Raw genomic sequence first — 25141 nt, 5'->3', positions numbered from 1 at the left:
AATGAAATCTGGGCCACTCAACAAGTCACTCACAACTTTATAAGTTGGTGGGAACTAGGGAATTAACTCAAAAGGGGCAAATTGGGCACTTGGTAGAAGGAGAGCAACTTGCAGGACACCTAAGCAAGAGGGGGCACTCAAATGAGGGTTTTATGCGCGTTTGCCAAGGCAAAAGCCTTCTGAACAAGAATCGGATTAGCTAATTGATAATCAATCCCCTACAGGTACTCACAGTTTCATCGCGAAAGATTGCAAATTTGGAGAGTCTCTCTATGCTAGTAAGAACCGATCTATGCTCCATATTGGGACCCTGTGGCCTTCAGGCCATAGAGTCTCCTGTATACTAGTAAGAACCTCTCTATGCTCTACACATCTTATGACCCTAAGGGCACAAGGTGCCTTGTATGTTTTAAAGAAACCATTCATGACAGTTTTTTGGCAACGTTTTCTTGCGTGAAAACTTGTCCAATTTACAGGGGAAATGTTCCATTGCGTGCGGGAGCCCTTAGGACACGCGTAAATGTGCTTGCTCCGTTAAAAACGATCCAAAACAGAGAATTACAGCTTGTTGTGTTTTTCTGCAGGTTTAGGGTTTTGCACCTAAACTGCAAGGGAACACCGAGGGAGCCTCGGGAAGGCCTTGGCATGCTTAGACAGGGCTTTGGGCACCTGGCAATGGCAAAACAGGGAATTACAGCACGCTAATTTCTGTTAAAGCTCACCAAAAAGCTTTTAAATTGCGATGGAATCCATCCTAGATATATACTTTTGACCTACAGGGGTTCTAGCGCCGTTATGCTTCCAAAATCAGGTCGGAAACCTACGTTTTCAGCTCTCGCCAAGTTTGGACAGATTTGTGAGAGTTTGATGTATGTGTTCGGATTGTCTACTTTCAATTGAATAAAGAAATATCGAAAGGGGCGCCAGTCTTTGGGGCCTACAAGGGGTCGGGCTCATGTGCGCAGTGACATTCTAGCTGTGGACGCATGTGTTCTCTTTTCTTCACAGTGCTCTGTGTAAAGTTAACAGGTAATTAAAATAGTACCGCCCTCTACTGTGTACATGCCGGTTATATGGTTCAAGTGGTTGAGGCATTTTTCTATTGGCCAGCTTTGCGTCAAGATGTTGACACATTTGTAAGATCATGCTTAGTATGCCAAAATGGCAAATTTGACAGGCAAAAGCAACGGGGATTGTTGTAGCCATTGCCGATCCCTGATAGGCCATGGGAAAGCATAGCGATGGACTTTATCTTTGATTTTCCAACAAGGCAAAGAGGCAATGATGGGATTTGGTCTATCATTTGTAGGGTCAATAAGAAGGCCCATTTCATTCCTGTTAGGAAGAAGATATAGCCAGAACACATCGTCAAGATATTCATGAGCAATATCTTTAAGTATCACGGGATGCCACAGTCAATTGTCAGTGACAGGGATCCACATATGATGAGTCTTTTCTAGAAGGCATTGTTTGAGAATATGGGCACTACGCTAAAGTTCTCATCTTCTGTTCATTCACAAACTGATGGATAGTCAGAAAAGGCAAATTCTATTGTCCTAGATTTGCTCAAATGTTATGTGTCAGAGCATAAGGCAACTTGGGAACACCATCTCCCATTGGTTGAATATGTGTATAATAACACCTTGCATACGTCAACAGGTAAGGAACCATTTGAGATAGTGGAAGGAGGGAAGAAGGTCCCACCCAATTTGCAAACTAAGGACAAGATATTTGAGGCAGACAAGTATGTGCAAGATATGGATGAAAGATACAGGAGATAAAGATTGTTCTTGAGAAGACTCAAGCTCGGCAAAAGAAAACTGCTGATCGTCACCGTCGTGAACTTGTATTTTCACTTGGTGATTGGGTACTATTGCGCTTTGAAAAGGCCAGGTTTAGGAAAAGGAAAGGCAAGGAACGTTTGTTTCCAAAACTTAGTATGCGATATTATGGTCCTTTTCAGATTTTCGAAAAGATGAGCGATATAGCTTACAAGTTGAAGCTACCAGAAGGGTAGAAAATACACAATGCTTTTTATGTCAGCCTTCTAAGGCTCTTTGTTGGTGATGTGCCAGAGAATATGCTTGATGAGGAACAACCCGAAGTGGAAGAATTGGATGAGATTCTTGTTCCTGAACAGATATTGGCACATGAGAAAAGGAAGGTTAGAGGAAAGGTTGCAAGACGTTATCAGGTGAAGTTCAAGAACAATCCATCCTTGGATGCTAAATGGATGGAAGAGCTCGAAATGGCTGATTCACCTTAACTATTGCAACTATATCTTGAAGCCTTTCAGATGGAACCGATGGTGACTTGATGTAGCCCTTTGGAGCCGGTGAGAGCATGGTTCATGATGCTCAAAGGAGTAGTTAAGCAATTGTATCTACTCTTTCTATATAGAATTTGGCTAGAGAAGTTTGTGCTTGAGAGTACACCAAAAGACTTCTATGCAAGATATATGTGTGGTAACCAGGTTGGTGGGATTGTTTAATCGTCCAACACTACATTTTCGGAAGCATGTATATCTTGGATTCCCATCATAGAATATATGTGATTTCAGGAGATATCCGCATGTAGTATTGGCATGCAAACGAGGTCGCTTGCAGTATTTCAAGGTTGGGGTGTGTCACCAAGAGGTGTATTTTTCTTGTTGCCTTCTTTATATATGTACTACATTATTTATTTATTTTATTTATACTTGTTTTCCCTAGAACCCTTGAAAAGGTGCAAGTGGACATTGCATGGTGAGTGTGAAACGGTTGCGGCCGAACAGGTTTCTCACGTCAGGAGTCTATGTTAGTCAGTCTGGGACTGGTCATGCCAGCTAGCCCGGAATTTTGAAGCCTGAGTGCGCCAAATGAAATCTGGGCCACTCGGCGAGTCACAACTTTATAAGTTGGTGGGAACTAAGGAATCAACTCAAAAGGGGCAAACTAGACACTTGGCAGAAGGAGAGCAACCTGTCGTACACCTGAGCAAGAGGGGGCGCCTAAATGAGGGTTGAGGCTGATTTTTGCTTCACTGTGACTTACAGTGTGTGTGTGAATAGTGTGTCACAAGACGGGCACCAATAGAAAAGAACAGACTGAACAAACTTTTAGCACTTCAATAAATACAGAGCTTTAGTGAGAGACGACACGCGACACAGAGTGACGGAATTCCACCCCAGAGAGTATTGGCCCCAAACCTTGGCGCCCCTTTCGGTATTTCTTTATATTGCATCAACATAGTACAAGCCGGTACTCCAGACTGTGCACCTTCTCCAGGAAGCATGCCAGAGAATGAGCCCTAACCTCATGTTTAAAGGCCCTTGGCCTAAAAAGCAGTTACAATGAAAAGCCTTCAAAACTCAAAAGCTTTTGGTCCCAAAAGTTGCCGGCATAATTTACGGAAATTCGTACAACCTGCCACGTCATCAGCCAACGCAAAACGCGGAAATCCGTACAGCATGCCACGTCATCCGCCAGCTTGATTTTTGGAAATCTGCCACGTCATCAGCTAGCTTCTCGATTTCTTTTGTATGTGTGTGAGTCGTGCTTTATTTTGATTCTTTATGTCACTTGGGGCCCCATCGGACGGGGTCCCCATAAGTTGGTAGGACTTGTTCTTCTGTTACTTGTTCTTCTTAGGGTTAGGCTCCTCGGCCGGCATTGGTAAGTTGGCTCCATTCTTTAGGCTTTGACATGTCAGCAGTTTGTGACATAGTGGGTGCAGGTTCACAACTTTAATGGAAAGCTTGCCTTCTCCTTTGTCTCATGTAGTGCGATAATTTGCTCTTGCGCATCTCTCTCCCCTTTTGCACCTATGGTAATGCCCCACTAGTAGGGCTACTCAGATGATCATGTACAATTTTGAGGATTTTATGTGCGTTTGCCAAGGCAAGATCCTTTTGAACAGGGATTGAATTAGCTAATTGCTAATCCTCTTCAGGTACGCACATTTCCATCTTGGAAGATTGCGAATTTGGAGAGTCTTCTTGCACGAAAACTTGTCCAATTTATAGGGGAACTGTCCCCTTGCGTGCGGGAGCCCTTGGGACACGCGTTCACGTGCTCGCTCTGCTAAAAATGATCCAAAACAGAGAATTACAGCCTGCTATGTTTTTCTGCAGGTTTAGGGTTTCACACCTAAACTGCAAGGGAACACGAGGGGAGCCTCGGGAAGGCCTTGGCATGCTTAGACATGGCTTTGAGCACTTGGCAGTGGCAAAACAAGGGAATTGCAGCACGCTGAATTTCTGTTACAGCTCACCAAAAAGCTTCTAAATTGCGAGGGAATCCATTCTAGACAGGTACTTTTGACCTACAGGGGTTCTGGCGTCGTTATGCTGCTGAAATCATGTCGGGAACACCTGTTTTTTTCGCTCGCCTTGGTAGAGTTTGATCTATGTGTTCGGATCGTCTACTTTCAATTGAATAAAGAAATACCGAAAGGGACGCCAGTCTTTGGGGACACCCTGTTGGGGCCTGCAGGGTGTCGGTCTCTTGTGCGCGGTGACATTCTAGTTGTTGGACGCATCATCGAGGAATTTTGGGCTCCAAAAATTCCCAAACGACCTTCCCCTTCTCCCGTCCTTAAGTGACATATGTCACAATTTTGTTGTATCATCGTTAGTTATGATTCTCCATTTACTCTTCTAGTAAGAGGTCTAGCCATGTATGTTTTCTCGGTCCCATGGGTCATATTTGACCTCCGAATACGATAATGGAATCTTCTTCTCCTCTCTCTCTCTCTCTCGCGCGCGCGCGTGTTATTCTTGTCACCACACCTTCTGTTTCACTTTGACACAGTCATGGAACACAAGGCATTGCCCTATGGTTTAAGTCATTTGATAGAGTAAGTTGTTTCTCTACTTTTAGCTGCTCGTGCATTCTTTCCAGAATCTAGTCCCCTTGAGCACCAAGGGTTGTTTCTCAATTGTGTAGCTTCCCTTAAGTCATATTCATAACCCTTTTAAGAGTCTTAACACTATTTTATGTGTGAAAAAATATGGAATCATCACATATTCCTTACTCTTGGTGACGCAATTATACTTTTGGTTGAATTTTCAAGTCCAGCTCCACAAAATGGAGCACTTTTTGGTAGCTCTACCTTATTTTCAGTGCATTTGCTTCGTAGCAAGTTTCTCTCCCTACGTGAATTGTTTGCAGATGAGGCTATAGTGCACAAGATGGCTCATTGTGTGTCAGTTGCCTCCAAAGAGAACTAGTTCCTGAGGGTTTTGAGAAATTCCAAGCTTATTGAAGCTAGTTGTGAAGACCTTCTTAAAAATGGGACCTTTGAATGTACATTAGGTACAACACTAATTGAAAAATTTACTTCGATCTTAATTTTGGGACAAGATGGGGAGCTGTCTTACTCTTAGGTTGTGCTTCTAGTGTGAAGGATGCATGCAGAAATTCATGAGGAATGTACTCCATGAATCGGTTTCAATTATGAATGGCTACAAGGTGCCAATGGTTTTACAGCTTGTTGGGAGTCATCAAAGGGATCGACCAGGAGAAGAATTGATCTTAGATTGCCCCACATGCTTTTTGAGGCCTTCTTTTATTGGTGGGGAGGTGCTAGGTTGCAGGAGGATGATAGGGGCTACCAAATGGAGGTAGGTAGGTTACGAGGTTGACCCTTTACTTCCCTTATTGCCACTTCATCTGCATTTTAATCTAGTTGTCCTGGTAACGTAAATCCTAGTTTATACTGCGAGGTGGTGGTTGTGCATGTCTTAAATGTAGTGATGTGTGTTTGAACTGATGAAATGCTGCATGGTTCTGGCCTATGTAATATGCATTGATGTTGCTTTGGTCAGAATTCGTGCTTGTTCTTTGCAGTTAATTATGAAGAAGGTTACTAGACAGTCTGAAAACACTGAAAAAGCACATCTTGGGAAGAAACTGGGTTAAGGTCAATACACAAAGTTGTCAACTAATACAAGCATAAGTGAAAAATAGTAAAATAATATTTCGAGGTTACAAGTTGCAGGTAGGCCTTTTTTTCTTTGGGTCTTTGGAACATGCATAAAGCTTTTCTTGTGTGCTTGGCTAACTCATTTACCAAATCAGTGACAATGGTTTAACTTCAGAAAATGCACTCATGTTCTGAAGACACTTTCTTTCACAAGGAGCAAAAAAGTATTTGTCTTTGTTTACATCAAATGGAAACTTCAAAGTTTTTTGCGATTGATTTGAGCTAAGTGGTAAGAATTCAGGTAAAAAAATACCTTGATCTATTGTTCGAACATACTTTTGGAGGTAGAGATACTACCACACTTTTGAGCTGATATTCTAAAATCATAATGCGATAGGTTACCATGGTTGGTTCAGTTCATGGCAAGCCTTGTGTTCTGTTGGATAATAGTAAAGCTGGTGGCACAGATTCCCGCTTGATCAATCATTAGGACTTGCACTTTGGTTTTTAAACTGAGAAGCTTGAAGTGCTTAGGGACTTATGCTTTTTGTGACTTCTTTTGTGAAAATATAAGTTTTGTATATACCGTCAGTTGTGTAGATGATGTTGGTGGGTTATGTCGTAGAATTTAGTCAATGTTACGCATGATGGAGCTGTGGTTATATTGTCTCGTGGATATAGCTTGCCTTTTTTGAAGGAGAATCTTGGCTTATTCTGGATTCAGCTTGGTATAATTTTTTATTTGTCTTATAGGAGACATGAGGACTTTACATTGTGAAGTTTTTTTTGGAGTTATGATCTGTTGATTTTGTGGTAATTCTTTTTATCTTCTCTGGTGTGTGCACCTAATCAACTTTCTTCATTTTTTCCTATTTAATACTTATATTAGTGTAAGGCTTCGTTATGGTTGAGGCCGCCTTGCATTTCTAGAGTTATCGTAGAAACTCAGAACACAGACCTTTCTATTGATGTGTGCTCGTGAAGCATATATTAGTACCTTAGTTCTGCACCCACCTATTGTGCAGTGACGATATTGGTGGGGATGTTGCCATAGTTAGTCAACGCTATGCATGATGGAGGTGATGGCTAGAATGTCTCGTGGATGACTACAATGAGACTGAACCTGGTCTTATCCTGGATTCGTCGAGGTATATATATATATATATATATATATATATATATATAGAGAGAGAGAGAGAGAGAGAGAGAGAGAGAGAGAGAGAGAGAGAGAGAGAGATCACACCCAATCTCTTTACTAGCAACAGTTCCCTTTTAAGACCATAAAGTGACATATATGTTGCTATAAATGGGCGAGTTAAACGAGAAGGGTTTTACATCACCCTTCCAAGTTTATTGGTTCAATGGGTACCTACGATCAACTGTTACGTTTGTGTCAGCTAGACCCTTGGTTTTGGTTTGTCAAGTAATCCTATCATCAAATTTGTGACTTGAATAGTTTACTTGTTAAAGCCAAAAACGCCACTGGAATTACTGAAGAAGGATGTGTGGTCAAAATGCAAGTTTGAGGCTTGTGGGTTATTTTTCTTTCTTCTAGTTATTGGGGAAATGGATTGTGAAAGCAGTGAGAATGTAAGTGCTTTAAGAACGTTCACAAGATGCAGTGTGTTATTTTAGGCTTTTGCACTGATTTTCTTGGATCAATATGCCCAAGCAAAGGAAGCAAATGACTTTTGTACTTCAGGTGAGAAGCACCTTAAAGTGAGTGTACGGAGGCTTCTTGTTGTGATGGGAAATACTCAAAGAAGTTTAATGTTTTATTTATGGCATCAAAATGAAAGAAGCTACCTTCAGAAATATGTTTTCTGTGCTTTGGAGTAGTAGAGGAATTGAACTGAGCGTTGAGGCTAGGAATCATCCTAGGAAGATCCCCAAAGGTTTCTACCATACAAAAAGGAGTTGTTGAGGTCCCCAAAGAGTTGGTTTTGACTTCTCAAAACGGGTTGTGGGTTCAAATCCCCCATTGGGTCTTCTCTAGAGGGACACCTTGTGCTCACCTGGTCTTCACGGTGCTAGGGCTCTTGCCCTTGAACACACGAGTGCATCCTCCTCGACGGGTGGGTCATGTGAGGAGGAGGTTCCTAGTTGGTTGCTACGAGTTGTCTTTATCGTACAGGGTGCATCATTAAGGTGGCCATGGTGATGCCTACCCATGGCTCTTGCCTGATGGTATGCAGCCATTGCTTGACCAAGTTTCGTGGATAATTTTTGGAAGGGATAAAAAACCTCCCCTTGTGGGCCCTCTAGGGTGTGGAAAAAAAAAGGGAGTTGTTGAGGCCTAAGTAGGCAGAGGAGAAAGCATTTTACATTCTTATCTGCTAAATTTGGTTCATTTTGTAAAAACTAGTGCTATTATGTTTTTTAGGTACTCTTCTACAAGAGCAAAGTTTCCTAGAGAGGTATGGTGTTGAGTGTGTGTAGTCTTTCTAAAGCACCCACAGAGCTTTTTTTTTCCCTTGTATTTCCGCACATGTTCATGTTTTTGCTTGTATAGGATGCAAATGGAATTTGTGATTTCTTAGCACGCCAAATTGCTCCTTTGTATAGCTAAATCCTCAATAATTTGCGAACTTAGCTTCCAAATTTCTTCTCGTTCTTAGAGAAGAATGATAAGGAGTAAAACATGCAGATTATGTGCAATCAAATATCCATAGTTTGCTCACCTTGTCTTCTTGCCCTTTTTGAATGAAACTACGAGCCTATGATACATACTCATCCTTATGTAAACCACTGTTAAAAACCGTAGTCCTAATGTCCATCAATGTATATTGTAGCCATTATGAGCTTTGAATACACAACCGATGTATATTGTAACGATATGAGCTTTGAATACACAAATGCTGCAAATGTCAATCATATGATAAGTGGAAACAAAAGTCTCTTCAAAATCAATGTCCTCTTGAGCATGTCCTTTTGCCACACCTATAGTGATCATCACTATGAAAGGCTTACATTTCAATTTACAAACTTGCTTAGTATTACTGGCCTTTTTACGAAGCCGCGTCACATATGACCAATTGTCATAATATCTTTGTACTTGGATTGCATCATTGCCAAGCGATTTTTGAGTTTTGTTCATCATATGTATTGGCACATTCAAAGCATAACAATTTAATACATAGATGTAATAAATTTTACAATTTTTAGACTTTTGTTCATCATATTCACTGGCACATTCAAAAGCATAACAATTTAATACATAATATGTATGTCGAAAACTTGAAGGAGCGTGATCGGATAAAGATGCATCCAATTTATTGTCATGTAAAGTTTGCACGCGTAATTTTAGGACAACCCCATTTTGTTGAGGGATTTATGGCACTACACGGTGGTGTTTTGTGCCACCTGATAGAAATACATTAAACTCTTTTATGTACTTCTTGCCTTGATCAAAATGTAGGGTACCGATAGTACAACCAAATACCTTTTCAACCATAAGAGAGTGCTTGAAGCTTTGGACTTTTTCTTAAGCAGATAATACAAGTGCATGCCATGCACTAGAATTATCATCAATTAATCAATTAGTCATAAAGTGCAAATGATCCCCAAAAGATAAAGTTTGCATTGGACTACAAACACCACTAAGGACAAGTTGCAAATTGTAGCTATTCCATGTAAAACCAATCTTGAATATTTAGTGTGCATTATGCTCAAATTATAGCGTTCAGTCCATGTTTCAATGGTGGTTCAAGAGGGAGCAAGGACGCAACCATATCACAAATTTATAATCATAGCAAACTAACAAACTTTAGGTGATAAAAATTCGTACACCAAAGGTTTGCATCTAAAGTAGTCTTAAGTTTATGAAGAATGCATGTGGAATACGTACATTTTCAAGCTTATATAGTTGATGAAACAAGGTGCTAGATGCCACAATTGTATTACCAAATCTGAGATCATGCAAAAAACATCTATCATTCACGAACTTGAGTACAAAACAAAGTTTTGGGAGTGTGTATACAACAAAAGATTTTTCTTGATCCGAAGTATTTATAAAGCATCAATATGTATGTAAGAATTAGTATTGCAATGTTAAGCATAATTTTAACATCTCTCATGAGTGGGTATGAAGCATTGTTGGCACATATGACAATATTCCTTCTGGGGATAGTCTCGAAAGAAATGAATAAATCATGATGAGATGTAATGTGCTTGGTTGCATTACTGTCAAAGTACTAAACATGATCCACCCACACTACATGAAGACTGGTCATATCGACATTGCACACTAAAGGCCCGCTTATTTAGAAAAGCTTTTGAAGAAGCATTTGCAATGGATGTATGTGCCTCTATTGTTGTGAGTCTATTTAGCCTTAAGCTTATACCTTAAAATATTGCATCTCAACTATTTCTTGCGTTTTTTCATTAGATTTCTCAAGCTTATTATTGTTTGAAGTAGGAGTAGCTAGTGTTGTGCTGGTACTATAAGTATTACAAATAATATTGTTCTTCTTTTGTTGCTACAATTCTTCAAGTGGAGGCAAAAGCCTAATACAATAAATTGTATGCTACAATAGAATTGTCGAGAATAATCTTGCTAATAGAAATTAATTGCTCCTTGAGATCTTTGGTGTTCATAAGAAATACGTCTCTATGATCCTCCTCATGAATAATCTTTGATTATTTATTCCTTGTACAGATAAGCAATCTTTGCCTCATCGCTTATCGCATCCAAGGTAGCTAGTCTATCCCATGCATTGGCTATTTTCGCTAAGCAAATGTGGTGTATTATACAATGCTTAATTCAAAGCGCTATCAATTCACAAGGCTGTGCATATGTAGTATACTTCTCAATGCGCATGCTTAGTAGTAGGTGAAACAACTCTTGCAATAGCACTGTTAAGTTTTGCACCATTATCTATTGAGTTTGTATTGCCTTCATAGCATTGCACAATGTTCCAAACTCTGTTGTAACAAGAAGATGCTTCCTGTATTCCTTCAGTGGGAAGTTTTTCCCCTCCAATTTTCCCTGAGAAGAAAACATGCAAAAAAAAATTTGTTGTGAACAATGGTTGGTGATTGCACCTAATGGAAATGTTGCTTATGTAGAGGGAATTTTGTACAAAATTTAACATTACAAAGTGATTATTGTGCAAAATCTACACTATCAAAAAAATACACAACAACAGAAGAATCGCCCATGTAATATTGCCAATAGAGGAAATAGAGACCTAATTGAACTGAAACCAAAATTTTGACAACACTAAGCTCTATGGGAACTCTTTCAGGTCTGTTGGCTTACAAATGCTTACCAAATATTCCCTTGATCTAAGAAAGAGAGCCACGAGGTTGGTGATGATGCTACTCTGATGCTGAAGAATGTTGTAATACCAATTGTTGGAGATGTGATCGTGAGAATGCAAAGAGAAGAAGATCAAGGAAACACAAACCAAGAGGTAGTATTGTTGAGTCTGCTAATAGAAAGATTAGACATCCTAGATTAATCGGTGTATACATAAGCGAGGGACAAAAATGTCAATTTTGCACAAATCTACACAATCAAAGAGCCTGTACCAAAAGAAAAAAATGGCATATCTATTGTTAGTATAGAACAAATATCCAAAATGAACCCAGATCAAAATTTTGATGATACTAATCTCTACGAGTACTCTCAAAGGGTATATCACTCGATATAAGAATGCAAACCATGTGGGTGTTGACATGCTACATAGACATGGAAGCTTTCTCTAATACCAATGGTTTGAGCTTCGATTGCAAGAATGCATGTGATGATGGAGAATATGTACACGTCACACAAGAAGTGGTTTGTGCTAACCAAATATTACCTTGATCTAAGAATGCAAACCATGAGGGTGTCAACGATGCTACTTAGATGCGTAAAGCTACATGCTCGGTTGGTGGTGTGTCTTTATAAGCCTTAAGCAAGCTAACATGGAATGCATTGTGAATTGGCCAATGAGAAGGCAACTTGAGTATATATGGTGTTTCATTTATTGGCTTCAAAGTTGAAATGGACCATAATATATGCAAGCTAGTATAGCATAGTACGTTTAATTACCTGTTAACTCTCATTGCCAACATTTACCCATACTATACCTTGAATGAGCTTTAGAAAACTTTGGTAACCCATTGAGACCGATTCATCTTCTTAGAACTCTCTTTGAAATGCTGTCTTATTTTATTCTTTGTGGTTTTAGTTGTATGCTTTTGTTGTGCAATTGATGCAATGGATGTGGCTTGTTTGATCTTAGCAAAAGGATCGCATAAGTCATGCCTATGTTCAATAGCTACGAAGATCTTCCCTTACATTTAGTTGTATGCTTTTGTTGTGCAATGGATGTGGCTTGTTTGATCTCAGCAAAAGGATTGCATAAGCCATGCCTATGTTCAATAGCTACGAAGATCTTCCCATGCATTATCTTCCTTCTTATCTCAAAAGGTTTTTTGCATGTAGAATTATGGATAGTGTTTATTGTATATTCTACAAAGAGAAAATACTCATTCCCTAATGATTGTGTTGAGCTACTTTTGTTACATTGGCTTTCGGTACATCTCACATTGTGGAATTCAAATTTACTTTGGACATCCATTTGACATTGATATGTGTTCCCAAATTGTCAAATAACTCCTCTTCAAAATTATTGGTCAATCTAGGATCTCTATTTAAGAGAGTAGACATTGGTAACCCATGATACTTCAAGATTTGAGACATGAAGACGTTTGCCATCTGATGGGCCTTGATAGTCTTTTTGACATGTATAAAATGAGATAGTTTGTATAATATTCATGTATTCCCTTGAGTTGATTTTGGATGCCAAAAGATAAAATCCATGGCTATACTTTCCCATGGAGATTCAAGAATAGGGAATGATTTTAGGTTGTAGCAAACTATGTTGATTCCCTCTATCATATGACATTTTGGCACCTAATTTATTATGAGATGAAGTATTGAATGCCCTTTTTCATTGTGGGCTGGTAAAAGTATAGCTAAAGAAATTTCATTGTATCTCGAATTCCATGATGCCAAGATCATGCAATTCAAACATAACCTTTTTCTTAAAGGAGTGGGTAACACATGATTGAGAGCCATAGAGAAAACAACCATCTTGTGAAAGATATGATTCTTTTGTCTTCCTAAGCACTGTGGCTGGCATAACATCTTTGACATATGAATCAGTAGTTATTCATCTATCAAAGATATGAGACCATTGTGATAAGCTACACGTACAACATTAGCACATGGTTTGCATGCTAGTGCTTTAGCTACTTTATTGTGCTTGCTTAGTATGTAAGCTTTATAAAAATTAAAATTGCAAAAGAAATTTTACCTATGTCATTTGTTGGTAGTTGAGCTTGGTTTGCACTTGAAAAAGCTATTTCTCATTAATGCCAACAGCCATCACTTCATAGTAAAGACAATGACTATTATATGCAATATCATGCCCTTCTTGAAGGAGAACTAGTCTAAGAAAATAATCACAAGTGTCCCAATGAACCTTAAATGGCTTTGAGAGGCAAGAAAACACTAGCACATGATGAGCTGTATGCTTTTCTTTGAACATAGAGAAAGCTTGTTTCTCGTTGGTCCATTGGTAAATAATGTCTTTGCGTTTTGGGGGGGGGGGGGGGGGAGTTGGTTACTATGTTTAAACCCTCTATATCATATGCGTTCAAGGACTATTTAAAAATCCCTTACCTGTAGATTTTTCATGAATAAAACACACCCTTTGTCTACTCGATCCGTGTAAACCTCCTTTGTTTCGTACCCTTTTGCATGTTGAATAAGGGTAAAGTATATGATTTTAGAATCCCTTATTTTGAACGCATGTACTATATTAACATACTCATGGGTGGCCCCCCCTTCCACTCTCCCCAAAGGTCCTTGTTCATGGAGGGGATATGCCACGAAAGAGCACTCCTTAGTGGATCTCCGATTGTAGGAGTACATATAAAGCTTCCTAGTTCATATAAGTTCCTTGGTGTAGGACATGTATTTATTAACTCAAGCTTTTGAGTATCCATGTAGCTACCATCGTTTGAGATAATGTAATGTAATATTGAATCTTTTCTAAGAAGATCTCTCTCCTTATGGCTAATGTAGAGTGATTACCTCACAAAGCTTGAAGACCACATTGAGATGCTTCTTGTGCAATTATGTAGACTATAGTAGACTATGATATCTTTAAAGAGTACTCCCATGTATGCCCCATATTGCCATTTTGCCCCCATCATTTGATTGAATGCGATTGGAGCATTTATAGCTTGGAAGGCAAAAGCAATTATGTGTACAAGTCAGACATGGGATGGAAGAGTGTCTTCTTGGTTTAATATACATTTGATGGTAGCCACTTCTAAGGTCTTTGTCTACTCCATCCATGTAAACCTCCTTTGTTTGGTACCCTTTTGCATGTTGAATAAGGGTAAAGTATATGATTTTAGAATCCCTTATTTTGAAGGCACATGCTATATTAACATACTCATGGGTGACCCCCGTTCCTCTCTTCCAAAAGGTCCTTGTTCATGGAGGGGATATGCCATGAAAGAGCACTTCTTAGTGGATCTCCGATTGTAGGAGTACATATAAAGCTTCCTAGTTCATATAAGTTCCTTGGTTTAGGACATGTATTTATTAACTCAAGCTTTTGAGCATCCATGTATCGTTTAGTAGTGAGTACTCCACCCACACATTTGTCTATCACTATAAACTCACTACACACACACACACACACACATATCTGCACCATCCAACTTCTGCATTGGCGTGCTCTTCAACTAGTATTAAAACACAGGGGAGCGACGACGACAACCTTGACATTGCATCATGGAGAGTACAACAAAAGTAGGATCAAGATTTTTCTACAACTTGTTTTTACCATTTTTGGCTCCAAAACACTGTTTGTTTATATCTCGTCACACAAAGTAATCTTGCTTCTTCCCCTTTTCCACATGCCTGCATGCATTGCACTCTCACTACCAGTATATCATGGGAGACTGTTCAATTTTCCCTTGATTTCTCACCATAGTTTTGGCTTGATTTTCGCACACTGTTTTGATGCTTTTGTGGTCGAGTGTGACTTTCACATTGATAGTGATCGAGTTTTGACTCTCTCTCTTATAGATTTTGTTAGTTTGAACACGTATTTTGTGTTCTTGTATCCACTGTTGTAGGAGTGAGATTTATGTATGCTCGTAGTGGCTACATATTACATGTTATGCACTGTTTTTAATCAATGGATATTTCAATCGTGAATCTATTGGTTATAGTTAGCCAGAAGCTATAAGTTCTACAAGTTTACAGATTCAAATTTACGCAGTTTTTGCAGTTCGCAGCACTATTTGTGGGATGCATAGTTAGCATTGTATTTTCTATCTACTTATGCATATGGTCATGCATTGTGTTTCTATCTACTTATGCATATTGTCATCCATTTTATGCTCAATTGAGAGATGCTATCCCAGTCTTGAGTCTTTTCTACTCAATGTGCCTGGATTATTACTCAATGCTTGACTATGCATGATTTCTGCTAGTTTTTATGTCATCCTTTGGTAGGGCTAGATTGAGCTATAGGTTGCATATGCATTGATCATGGTTATGATTGTGTAGTGGTCAAGGTGATGTCCCACTTTGGCATCTTTGATGCGGTTTATGATTGACATTTTTCTTAGTTTACATTGGAGACTGTCGGATTTCTCGCAAGATTTCTCACCATAAACCTTTTGATGCATATTCAGATTTTGATTGTTTTCCATTTAGAAAATATGTGTGACCCTCCAGTGTTTGTAGAGATGACTCATAAGAGATGGAGGTCTGGTACTTGCATAGTTGGCATTGTGGTCATATAAGGCACATTAGGCATCGTTTCTTTCGACGTAAGAGGCAGTGACAACAACGTTTCTACCTCTTAACGTTTCTCTTGCCTATATGCTTGACATAAGTGACATTTCTTTCTGTTACTTTCTAGATAAGGATGCAGTCTTCCATATCACACCATGTTGTGAGTTATTCAGTACCTTCTATAGTAGAAGACTTGGCCGTGTGCACTTGGCCGATGGTTCAACATTTCACATTACAGGAGCAGGAGACATATGCGTATTATTACCTAATGGTGTATTTTTTTACGCTACGACATATGCGTTATGTTCTTGAGATCGCGTAGGGTTTGATCTTGGTGAGACAGCTAGTAGATTATGGCTGTTATACACTTATTACAAAGCAGTTATTTTGGATGTGTTGCAGGTCGCTTGTAATTGCGAGAGGAACTAGATGAGGCTTCTTCTCTCCATTGGATGTATTTGAGGTTCAAGATGGTCTGGTCTTGATTGCATCATTGACATATGGTATGCGAGAGACGAGACATGTCTCATTCGCAAGTGAGCCCCAATATGCTCAGGAGACAGAGCATGTAGCTATTTAGGACATGTGAGTGAACTTTACAAAGATAAAGGTGGAGCACAATTACTCCAGTGAGACATAGAAGGTGTTGTCAAAGTCTGTTTAGACAGAGGTAGAGTAGGCTTGCTCCCTTGAGACACATGACAAGATGACAGACATGGAGTTCTTTGATATGCTCATGTTAGAGGGTAATGAGTTGCTGTCAGGAGACAGTTTCACATATGGATGAGAGGGACGTAGCTATTCCTATGTCGATGATGACACATCCATATGTGATCAGTAGTCTTCATGATGCATTGTATGTAGATAGCACTTTGAAGGCTAGTACAGTCAAGTTTGCACAAATTTTGTCAACGTTCGGGTGTCTCATGTACGACCTACTCCTACTAGTGTCGAGGCCCAACCTAGCAATTGCAGTGGGTTGTAGCAAGGATTGTCAATCGTACGGTGATTGATACTAGCATGATGCATTGTAGAGCTATGCAAACCATATAAAGATGTTTGCGAGATTATCATGCACGCTCTAACATGGATTTACGATTGCATGCATATACGATTTGCGAGCCAGTGAGCATAGGGTGTGAGAGTCTCTCACTTGTTTCTTGTACATGCAAAAGGTAATCATTACTGAGTGGGTTTACAACAATGCTAACAATGATTGCTACAAGGCTAGACTTAGGGTGGTCTTTTTGACTCTTTTTTTTTGTAAGGTAGCGCTCCAATTAGTGACAGAACTCTCTCTCTCTCTCTCTCTCTCTCTCTCTCTCATAACATGTCTTAAGTTCAACTCTCCTCGTTGGATAGATCTTTAAAGTCTCTTGGGAAAGTTTCCTACGACGTTAAAATACTCTTCTTCTTCTTCTCCCTCCTCTCTCTCTCTCTCTCTCTCTTTCTCTCTCTCTCTCAAGTTTTGATTCCTTGTCTTGTTGTTCCACCCACAAATGCTGGCTTTGCAAGTACTGTGCACATGCACTTACCCACTTGCATGCCGGTGTATGCAACGTAGTGTAAAATGTGCAACATGGATTACTGGTTTGCGAGTCTAATTACCAGAAGAGGAACTAGCTTTGGTACTATGGGTTGGATGGCAATAGTAACCAATTGTATGTAGCTCCCAATCATTAAAGCTAATCTAAATTGTGCTCTTGTGGAAATAAAGCAATACCAACCTTAATATTTTAGAAATTGCGGTGCTAGAAGGTTGTAATGATGATAATGAAGCAACTGAAAGCCAACATCATGCTACATGGTTTTAGTATTTGATAGAAATGTGTCGATTGGAAAATTGCTTCACTTCTATAAATTGATGTGACAGAAAAGGACCAAATCAATGGATGTGATCTCACTCTCTTACAAATTTGGTAACTTGTGAGGTGCTACTTGCAAAAGTGATCAATAAGCGCCAATATTTCAATTTCTGTCACAAATATAAATGCATTGATAGTGCTTTGTTCTTACCAAATAGTGTCCAATTCTTTCTTCTTAGTCAGGGAATATCACTCGTGATGCAAAAAATTATCCTTCATTCAAAAAAATTCCACATATGTGAATGGTAATATTGTCATGGCATGGTGAACATGACATGAAGGGAAATTCAGCCATCTTTCCATCCTTGAAAAGTTGCAAAATGTCAGCACCACAATCCACTAATGTCTCAAAAATAATTCTCATGTTTTTTTTCAGCTGCAATAGTTCACCTCATCTCAAAAGACATTTTATTGGAGAGCCAAAGCCAACTCCGTATGGCATGTCACTAGCAAACAAATTAGTCTAATCCTACAAGGTGTATTCAAATACAATGGATTAGTTATTCAAATGAAGCTAGATCCTTCTAATGATTTTGTTTTCTCCTCTTATAGAGAACTCTTCAGCGTCTCCTATCAACTATCTCTTATAGAGAACTCTTCACTATCTCCTATCAACTACTTGCTAGGTTACCTAGTTGGAAGTAAAAAGTGTTTTTACGGTTTTGAGAGAAAGTACAATGCTCCTTACAGGCTTGTTTCTTTTCAAAATTCGTCCTTGAGAAGGCTACATTTTATGAGAAAAATAACACTGGTAATAACTAATCGGTCACACTTCTGTTTTTTTTTTTTTTTGGCTTATTCTTTCTTAAGCATTTTCTTCTCTTCAGAGTGTCCTTTTTTCAAAAATCAATTAGGTCAAGAGCTTAGAAAAGTTTTTGGATTGCCATGCTATTCAATCCGCAAGGCGCAATTGATTGTTGATTGAATTTTATGGTTGTTAAAGCATCACAAGTTTTATAAACATTTTTCTCATTTTGCTTGGCCTTTATTCAACGCACACAATAAGCAACAAAGATACATTTTATTGATAGTGTTTTCCTTCACATTTTTACATCACCATAGGAATACTACACGCATGAGAATTTGGTTCGACAGTGTTAAAAGTACACTCCATAACCATAAAAATGGCAATTTTTTTGTAGATCTTAAGCCAACTTTAGGGTAAATAACTTGCAAAAACTAATTTCGCATTTCTTTAACAACCCTTTGAAGGTGCTTCGTTAACATCACTCAAAACTATCCTGAGACAAAATAGAAGTGTCCAATTACCAGTTAGCTAAGGTTGGTTCGCAATTTACTAATGGTATTACAAATGGCAATTGAGCTTATGTTGCTTTTGTAGACACAAAATAGAATCTACCTTTGTTCCATGAGGTTTTATTTTTACGAAAAACATGCAAGAGAGTATATCAAGATTTTCACTCTAACAGTGTTCACTCTAGAGCAATGATATAGGAGTTGGACGCCCACCTTTTTTAATGGCAATAAACCTTTTCACATGATTGAAAATGAATGCATGAGTACTTTAATCTTTGATATCGTTTCAAGACGATCTACCCTGACATACTAAGTGCTCTTGATTGAATGACTACAAAAAGCACATGCATCCCAAACAATCTTAGATCCTTTCCTTCCAAGCATGAGGAGCTTGCTTTAAGAACTACAAAGACTTTTCATCCTTCACAATGTTTTCATGCCTTGGAGGATGCATATCATATACTTTCACATACAAATCACCAATAAAGAACGTAATCTTTTTGTCAATTGATGTACATTCCAACAAGTATTCTGCAATGTAGAAATGCTATGAATGGTAGTCATAGAGAGAATTTCAAAGGTTTTGTTATGTGGGTGGTTAGAACAAATACAGGTACAGATGGATTGAAAAAGGTGCAAACTTGAAAAACTGCCATGGGCAGCAGTTTGAACCCCATTTCAGCCTTGTTTTGAGGAAAACGGAAAAAAAAATGTGCGTGATACAAGGGGAGGGGTGGGCATCATCATACCCAAAGCAACTGCACATTTAAAACCTTCAAGAGAAATTTTGGCCAAGTGTGAGAAATATACCTTCCATGCTTCCTCGAATTGGCAGCTTGGAAGTTGAAGCCAAGAGTGAATCAATCACTAGCCATAAAGAGACGGCTCTGAGCTACCAACCAGCATGCTTCTCGGGAATTCACAAGGCAGCATAGCCAGCACGCCAAAGCAGTAAAGCCAAAAGCCATCATCTCTTTGCGCCAAGTAATATACCAAATCTGAGGCTATACGTACAAGAGCTCCAGAGGATCCAGCACATTCATTTGCTGCTTGTTTGTCTTCATGCCAGCAGATATCTGAGAGACAAAAAACTATTTAGTGGCATGTTTCTATTCCCTGCTTTCCGCTCGGAATCCAGATGAGTTCACCCCCCATCTGCACATGCAATGCTGAGTTCTTTTCTACCACCATCATTGCACACTGGCAGGACCTTCAAAAGATCAGACATCCTCAACTTGAGTATGAAAGACAAAGCTAGGGAATGTTGTAGTGATGTCCCTGATTCATCGAAACAAAAGCTGGATTTATTTTGCAAGCAAAAGCAGCCAATGAAGCAATGTCAAGCAACATCTAGTATGTACTTTTGAGAAGAAAATGTCCTGGCAGTAGTCACCAGAAAGGGAACATGTCAACTTCACATACTATATACAATGCCACATGCTCTTCTTACTTCAGGTAGTGAAGAGTCATGTTCCTGAGAAGCGATGGGTGCTGCAAAACCAAACTTCGCCATTCTTCCATATCTATTTTTCCATCTTGCTTAAGATCAGCCTCCTCAAAAGTCTGAAATGACAGTTCAATCAGAGTTTGCAATACAGATAGCTTTACCATGGAAAATACTAGCTTCAAACTATACCTTGTCCAAAATAATTTCAACAACATCATCAGAAAGGTTCATTCCAGACTCTGTAAGAGTGGTCAGCACCATATACTTCACCTGCACATACATTGAGCGCCTCTCTTATCTTTGTTAACACAAATAGCTTGGAAGGAAGAAAAGTACTGACTATAATGTAGTGAACATTTGAACACAGCAATCACAAGCCACATTCACATCCATGTTCTCATTAAATACACGTGTTGAAAAGTCCACATCTAGTTCTTAAAACGCTACCTCGGACAACTGGGAACTCAAAAAAATTTCTTTCAAAATCCAACTAGATCATTGTAAGCACTAAGCGCCGCTTATTGATCCCTATCTGGACGCTCAAATAAAGACTCCTTCACAAGGCCACCCTTGCCTTTGTAGGGGGGGAGAGCAATCCTAGGATGATGTAAAAGATTTGACTCAACATGCTGCACCGTCACTGCCATGCCAAATTTTCAGCGTAGAACATGCAGATAATGTTAGCGTTTCATCTTCTTCCGATTGGTGGCTCCACTATCTCCTAGGAGCAGATTAGGGAGTGGGGGCTGTTTTGTGGGCGTATTTGAGGTAGACATACCTACTCGGAACTATATATGTGCCCACCCGGTAGGTTGGCATGAGGCAGGACAATTACTCCTAGGGTTTCCTGAGGTCGAGTATCCTTTTTCTGCTGCATCCCCTATGTTATCAAAGGTTGGCCTAAACGTGCCAACTGGCACAGTTAAGCCTAATAGTACTTTTTTAATGATGTGTCATTTATTATAGGGATGCCCACTTTTTGGGCCGTGGGGTATGAGGATGTGAGTCGGGCAAGTATGAGGAGTCCCTACACAAGGACCCCTGCACTCCTCACCCTATACATTGTATGCTTGCAGAGTAGGAGATCTCTACGTCCAAAACGTTGGGACCTTAATTAGGTTGCTCCACATACACCTCCTCTAAGTCACCATTGATAGAGACTGACTTGACATCCATCTGAAACATGGGCCACCTGTGGATTATGAGTTTTAGGATTGAGCGACAAAGATTACAGGTTGCGGAAGGGTCTCCATGACTTGAAGCATGCTCCTTCAAAGGAGTTTTGAGTTGGCAAATCTCAACTTGCTCCATTACGGTCTTGGACTAGAGATATGGCAAAAAGAGGGGGACATCTTTCACTCTCAACAATGCTATGTCCAAGAATTGTTGGAGACTTTTGGTATGCGTTAGTGCAAACCTATCTCTACTCTAATGGATCCCAACCAGAAGTTGTCCTTGTATGACCGTTGTCAGAAAGTGATGACGTGGTGTACCCAACTGGAAGAGAAATAGCCGAAAGGACAAGAGAAACTGAACCTAGCAGCAGAAAAGAAGTATGAACCCAGAAAAAGTGGCTGAGAGGCCCAAAAGGGGCTAGGAATTAAAAACCTGACCCCTAGTGACCTAAAGAACTTAAGGAGCACTGGCCATGGGGCCTTAACCTCAAAATATCGAAAGCTTGACCTCCGGGGCTGCTGTCTGTAAATTGTGCTGGCTGTGCCACATAGCAAGCTGTACGGAATTACGCAATTTGCATTGGGCTGGTGACATGGCAGTTTGCACGAGCTTTTGGTAGCCGACGCTTTTGGGGGAAAGTGATTTTGAAACTAATGCTTATGGGGCTCTGTTTTGGGCATCCCTTGGAAGTTTGTATGAGCTCTTGGAGCCTCACTCTGCAAAACATATGGACGTAGAGTCTAAGAGCAGAGGACCCTCGGGAGTTGTATTTTGCTGCGACCAATAATAAAGAAGTACCGAAAGGGGCGCCAGTCTTTGGGGCCAGTGCATCTGAGCGTGGATCTCTGCCGTGTCGACTCTCTCTCTCTCAAAGTTCAGCGATTTTGCAGTTTCTGTTCGTGCGTTGCTATTGATTTCTCGCTTGGAGTGTCCAAGCCTGTAACAACCCCTCGGATGTAGCTAATGCTACAAAATATTGAAAATTGGTCGGCTCTCTTATTTGGTTGTTGAACACCCGTTTTGTGATCAGTTTGCCATTGGGACTTCTCAATGCAAATTTCATTTATGCAAAAGCCCCCCAAGTCTCCTTTGAAGCAGGCTCATTGGATCTTGCCATATTTGAAGCAGTCAAAATTGGTGGACATATGTCACAAAGTGATGACGTGGCATGCCCATCTGGTAGAGAAATGGCCAAGTGGACAAGAGAAACCAAACGGACTAACTTGAAGAACTTATGAAGCACCGGCCGCGGGGCCCGAAACCCTAAAAGACAGAAGCTTGAATGTTGAAAGGGATTTTCGTAAAATGCGTTGACATGCTGACGTGGCAAGGCCACAACAAAATTTCCGCAGTTTGCGCTGCAGGTGTACGGATTTCTGCAAATTACGCTGGCTACTTTTCGGAATCTCCAACGCTAGCTTTAGGGGACTAGAGCTTTTGGGTGAAAGAGCTTTTGAACTGGTTGCTTTTGGGGCTCTTCTTTTGGGCATCCCATGTACTTCTTATAAAAGCCCTTGGGGCCTCACTTTGCAGGGCATCTCAACACAGAGTCTGAGAGCAGAGGTCCATCGGGAGTTGTACTTTGCAATGATGAATGATAAAGAAATACCAAAAGGGGCGCCACACTATGGGGCCAATACCTCTGGCCACGGAACTACACCGGGCTGGGCCGTCTCTCTCTCTCTCTCTCTCTCTCTCTCTCTCTCTCTCTCTCTCTCTCTCTCTCTCTCTCTCTCTCTCTCTCTCTCTCTCTCTCTCTCTCAAAGTTCAGTGATTTTGAAGTTTCTGTTCGCGTGTTTGCTATTGATTTCTCGCTTGGAGTATCCAAGCCTGTTACAATGGTACCGGAGCTCAGAAAGATTCTTCTTCTATAAAGAATCCGGTCCTTTTTACAGCACACGTAGGATTTTGTGGGGACCGCCAACCCTGACCACCTGAACGGAAGTACTGAACTTTGCAAAAAGCATGAGGCAAAGTTCCAAACCAAGAAGCCCTTATGTTCTTTGATGGAGAAACCAAGGCCCAACTTCATTTCAACCGAATTGGTGGCTTGACTTAAAATTATGCATGAGGAAATGGGGCCACCGGCCGAGGCTGTTCTAGAGGCACCCGGACGGAATGTTGCCCTTATGACCTATCATTGGCAAACTACTTTTGCGTTGTCAAGGGTATTTAGGGCAAGAGGACTTTTACATTATGCCTTTGAGAGGGTGTGACACCCTCCAAGGAATCCCTTGATTCCCCAAGAACAGTGTCGCGATCGGTTATAGGGCAAGGAGAAGGGCAAAGAGATTTTATTTGATGTAAAACTGAAAGGCGAGTCCGTCCCACTTAATAAAATGCAAATTTTTTTTGTTTATTCAATTTTCTTGAAAGAACTGAATGATGATTAAAGGTCGAATATGTCAAACCTCGAAAAAAGAACGACAGGATTTTCTGCAAGCTCAGGCTGACTGTTTCTCTGAGGGCTTACTAGGAGAGTTGCCTCCTCCACGTCCTAAAGATCACACGATTGATGTGATTCCCGGTGGAAGGTCACCAAACCAGCCACCCTACAAAATTAGCCCAGCCCAAAATGAAGCAATAATGAACCAGAACACATTTCCCATTACGAGGCCTGATGATAAATTCGACGGACTTGAGGGTTCTACTTGCTTTAGCCAAATAGATCCGAAGAGTGGTTATCAACAGATGCAAATCGCTCCTGGAGACATCTACAAGACAGCTTTCAGGACGACTTTTGAGTTTGAATGAATATTTGGTGATGCCATTTGGCCATACGAATGCTTTGGCTACATTCAACCGCATGATATATAGGATCGTTCAAAGAGTACTAATCGTTTGTGGCACTTTCTTTGACGAAATTATCGTCTTCTCCAAGAATGAAGTAGAACACAAACACCACCTGTTGTAGGTTTTCCAACCACTACGGAAGCATAAATTGGTTATGAATGCAAAAAAGAGAGAGTCTTTTCTTGTCTGAGATAAATTTCTTGGGACACATCGTCTCGGCAAAAGGGGTAAAGATGGACCCAGCCAAAATTGGCTTGATTTGAAGAATGTTCACGAAGTTCGAAGCATTCTGGGCTTGTGCTCATAGCATGGGCAATTCATTAAAAAATTTGTAGAGATAGCTTCTCTTTTGCATGTACTCACTCAAAAAGAGGTTCCTTTTACTAGGGGCCCACACAAGGATTGCAGCCTTTCAGACTCTCAAGGAAAAGTTGATTACGGGACTAGTGTTGGCCTTGCCAGACTTGCAAAATCCATGTGGTGCTTGTGGTTGCACTCTGGAAGGAATCTTGATACAAGAAGGCCATGTCATAGCTTACGAGAGCTGGATGCTTTAACGTCTTGAACGGGTTGCACAGATTTATGCGAAAGAGATTTTGGCAATTATCCATGCTCTTACGCAGTGGCGACACTATCTACTTGGAGCTGACTTTACCTCTTCACAGATCATCAGGTTTACGCTACTTGTCACAGAAGCAGTTTTCGGAAAAGTAGATGCGGTGGGCTGACATCTTGTCATGGTTTGATTATTAGATAGTCCATCTTCAGGGAGTGGCAGATGCGTGTCTAGGAAGCCCTTGATTCTAGCTATTTCCGCAATACATCATCGAAGCTTCAAAGATATGATTGATCAGTACGCCACTGACCTCATTTTGCTTTAACCGG

General features: G+C 40.2%; 1 protein-coding gene across 3 annotated transcripts in view; it reads right to left on the bottom strand.

The window, feature by feature from the left end:
* Positions 1 to 19316: 19316 nt before the first annotated feature.
* The window catches only part of LOC147458694 (calcineurin B-like protein 3), an 88092-nt gene continuing 82267 nt past the window's right edge, over positions 19317 to 25141 (bottom strand). For 2 of the 3 annotated variants that reach the window (XM_086510134.1, XM_086510133.1), the window contains exons 7-9: positions 20477 to 20557; positions 20291 to 20403; positions 19317 to 20118 (exon numbers count right to left, since the gene is read on the bottom strand). In XM_086510134.1, coding sequence (XP_086366260.1) covers positions 20061 to 20118; positions 20291 to 20403; positions 20477 to 20557 — 252 coding nt within the window. In that variant the 3' untranslated portion in view covers positions 19317 to 20060. Of the gene's footprint in view, positions 20119 to 20201; positions 20404 to 20476; positions 20558 to 25141 lie in introns of all 3 variants that reach the window. The other variant, XR_015187791.1, reaches the window with a different exon arrangement.

This window comes from Adiantum capillus-veneris, chromosome 4 (assembly GCF_014529385.1).
Source record: "Adiantum capillus-veneris isolate H3 chromosome 4, ASM1452938v2, whole genome shotgun sequence".
Classification (NCBI taxonomy): Eukaryota; Viridiplantae; Streptophyta; class Polypodiopsida; order Polypodiales; family Pteridaceae; genus Adiantum; species Adiantum capillus-veneris.
Note: the sequence above shows the minus strand (reverse complement) of the source record. Positions and strands in the feature narration are given on the sequence as shown.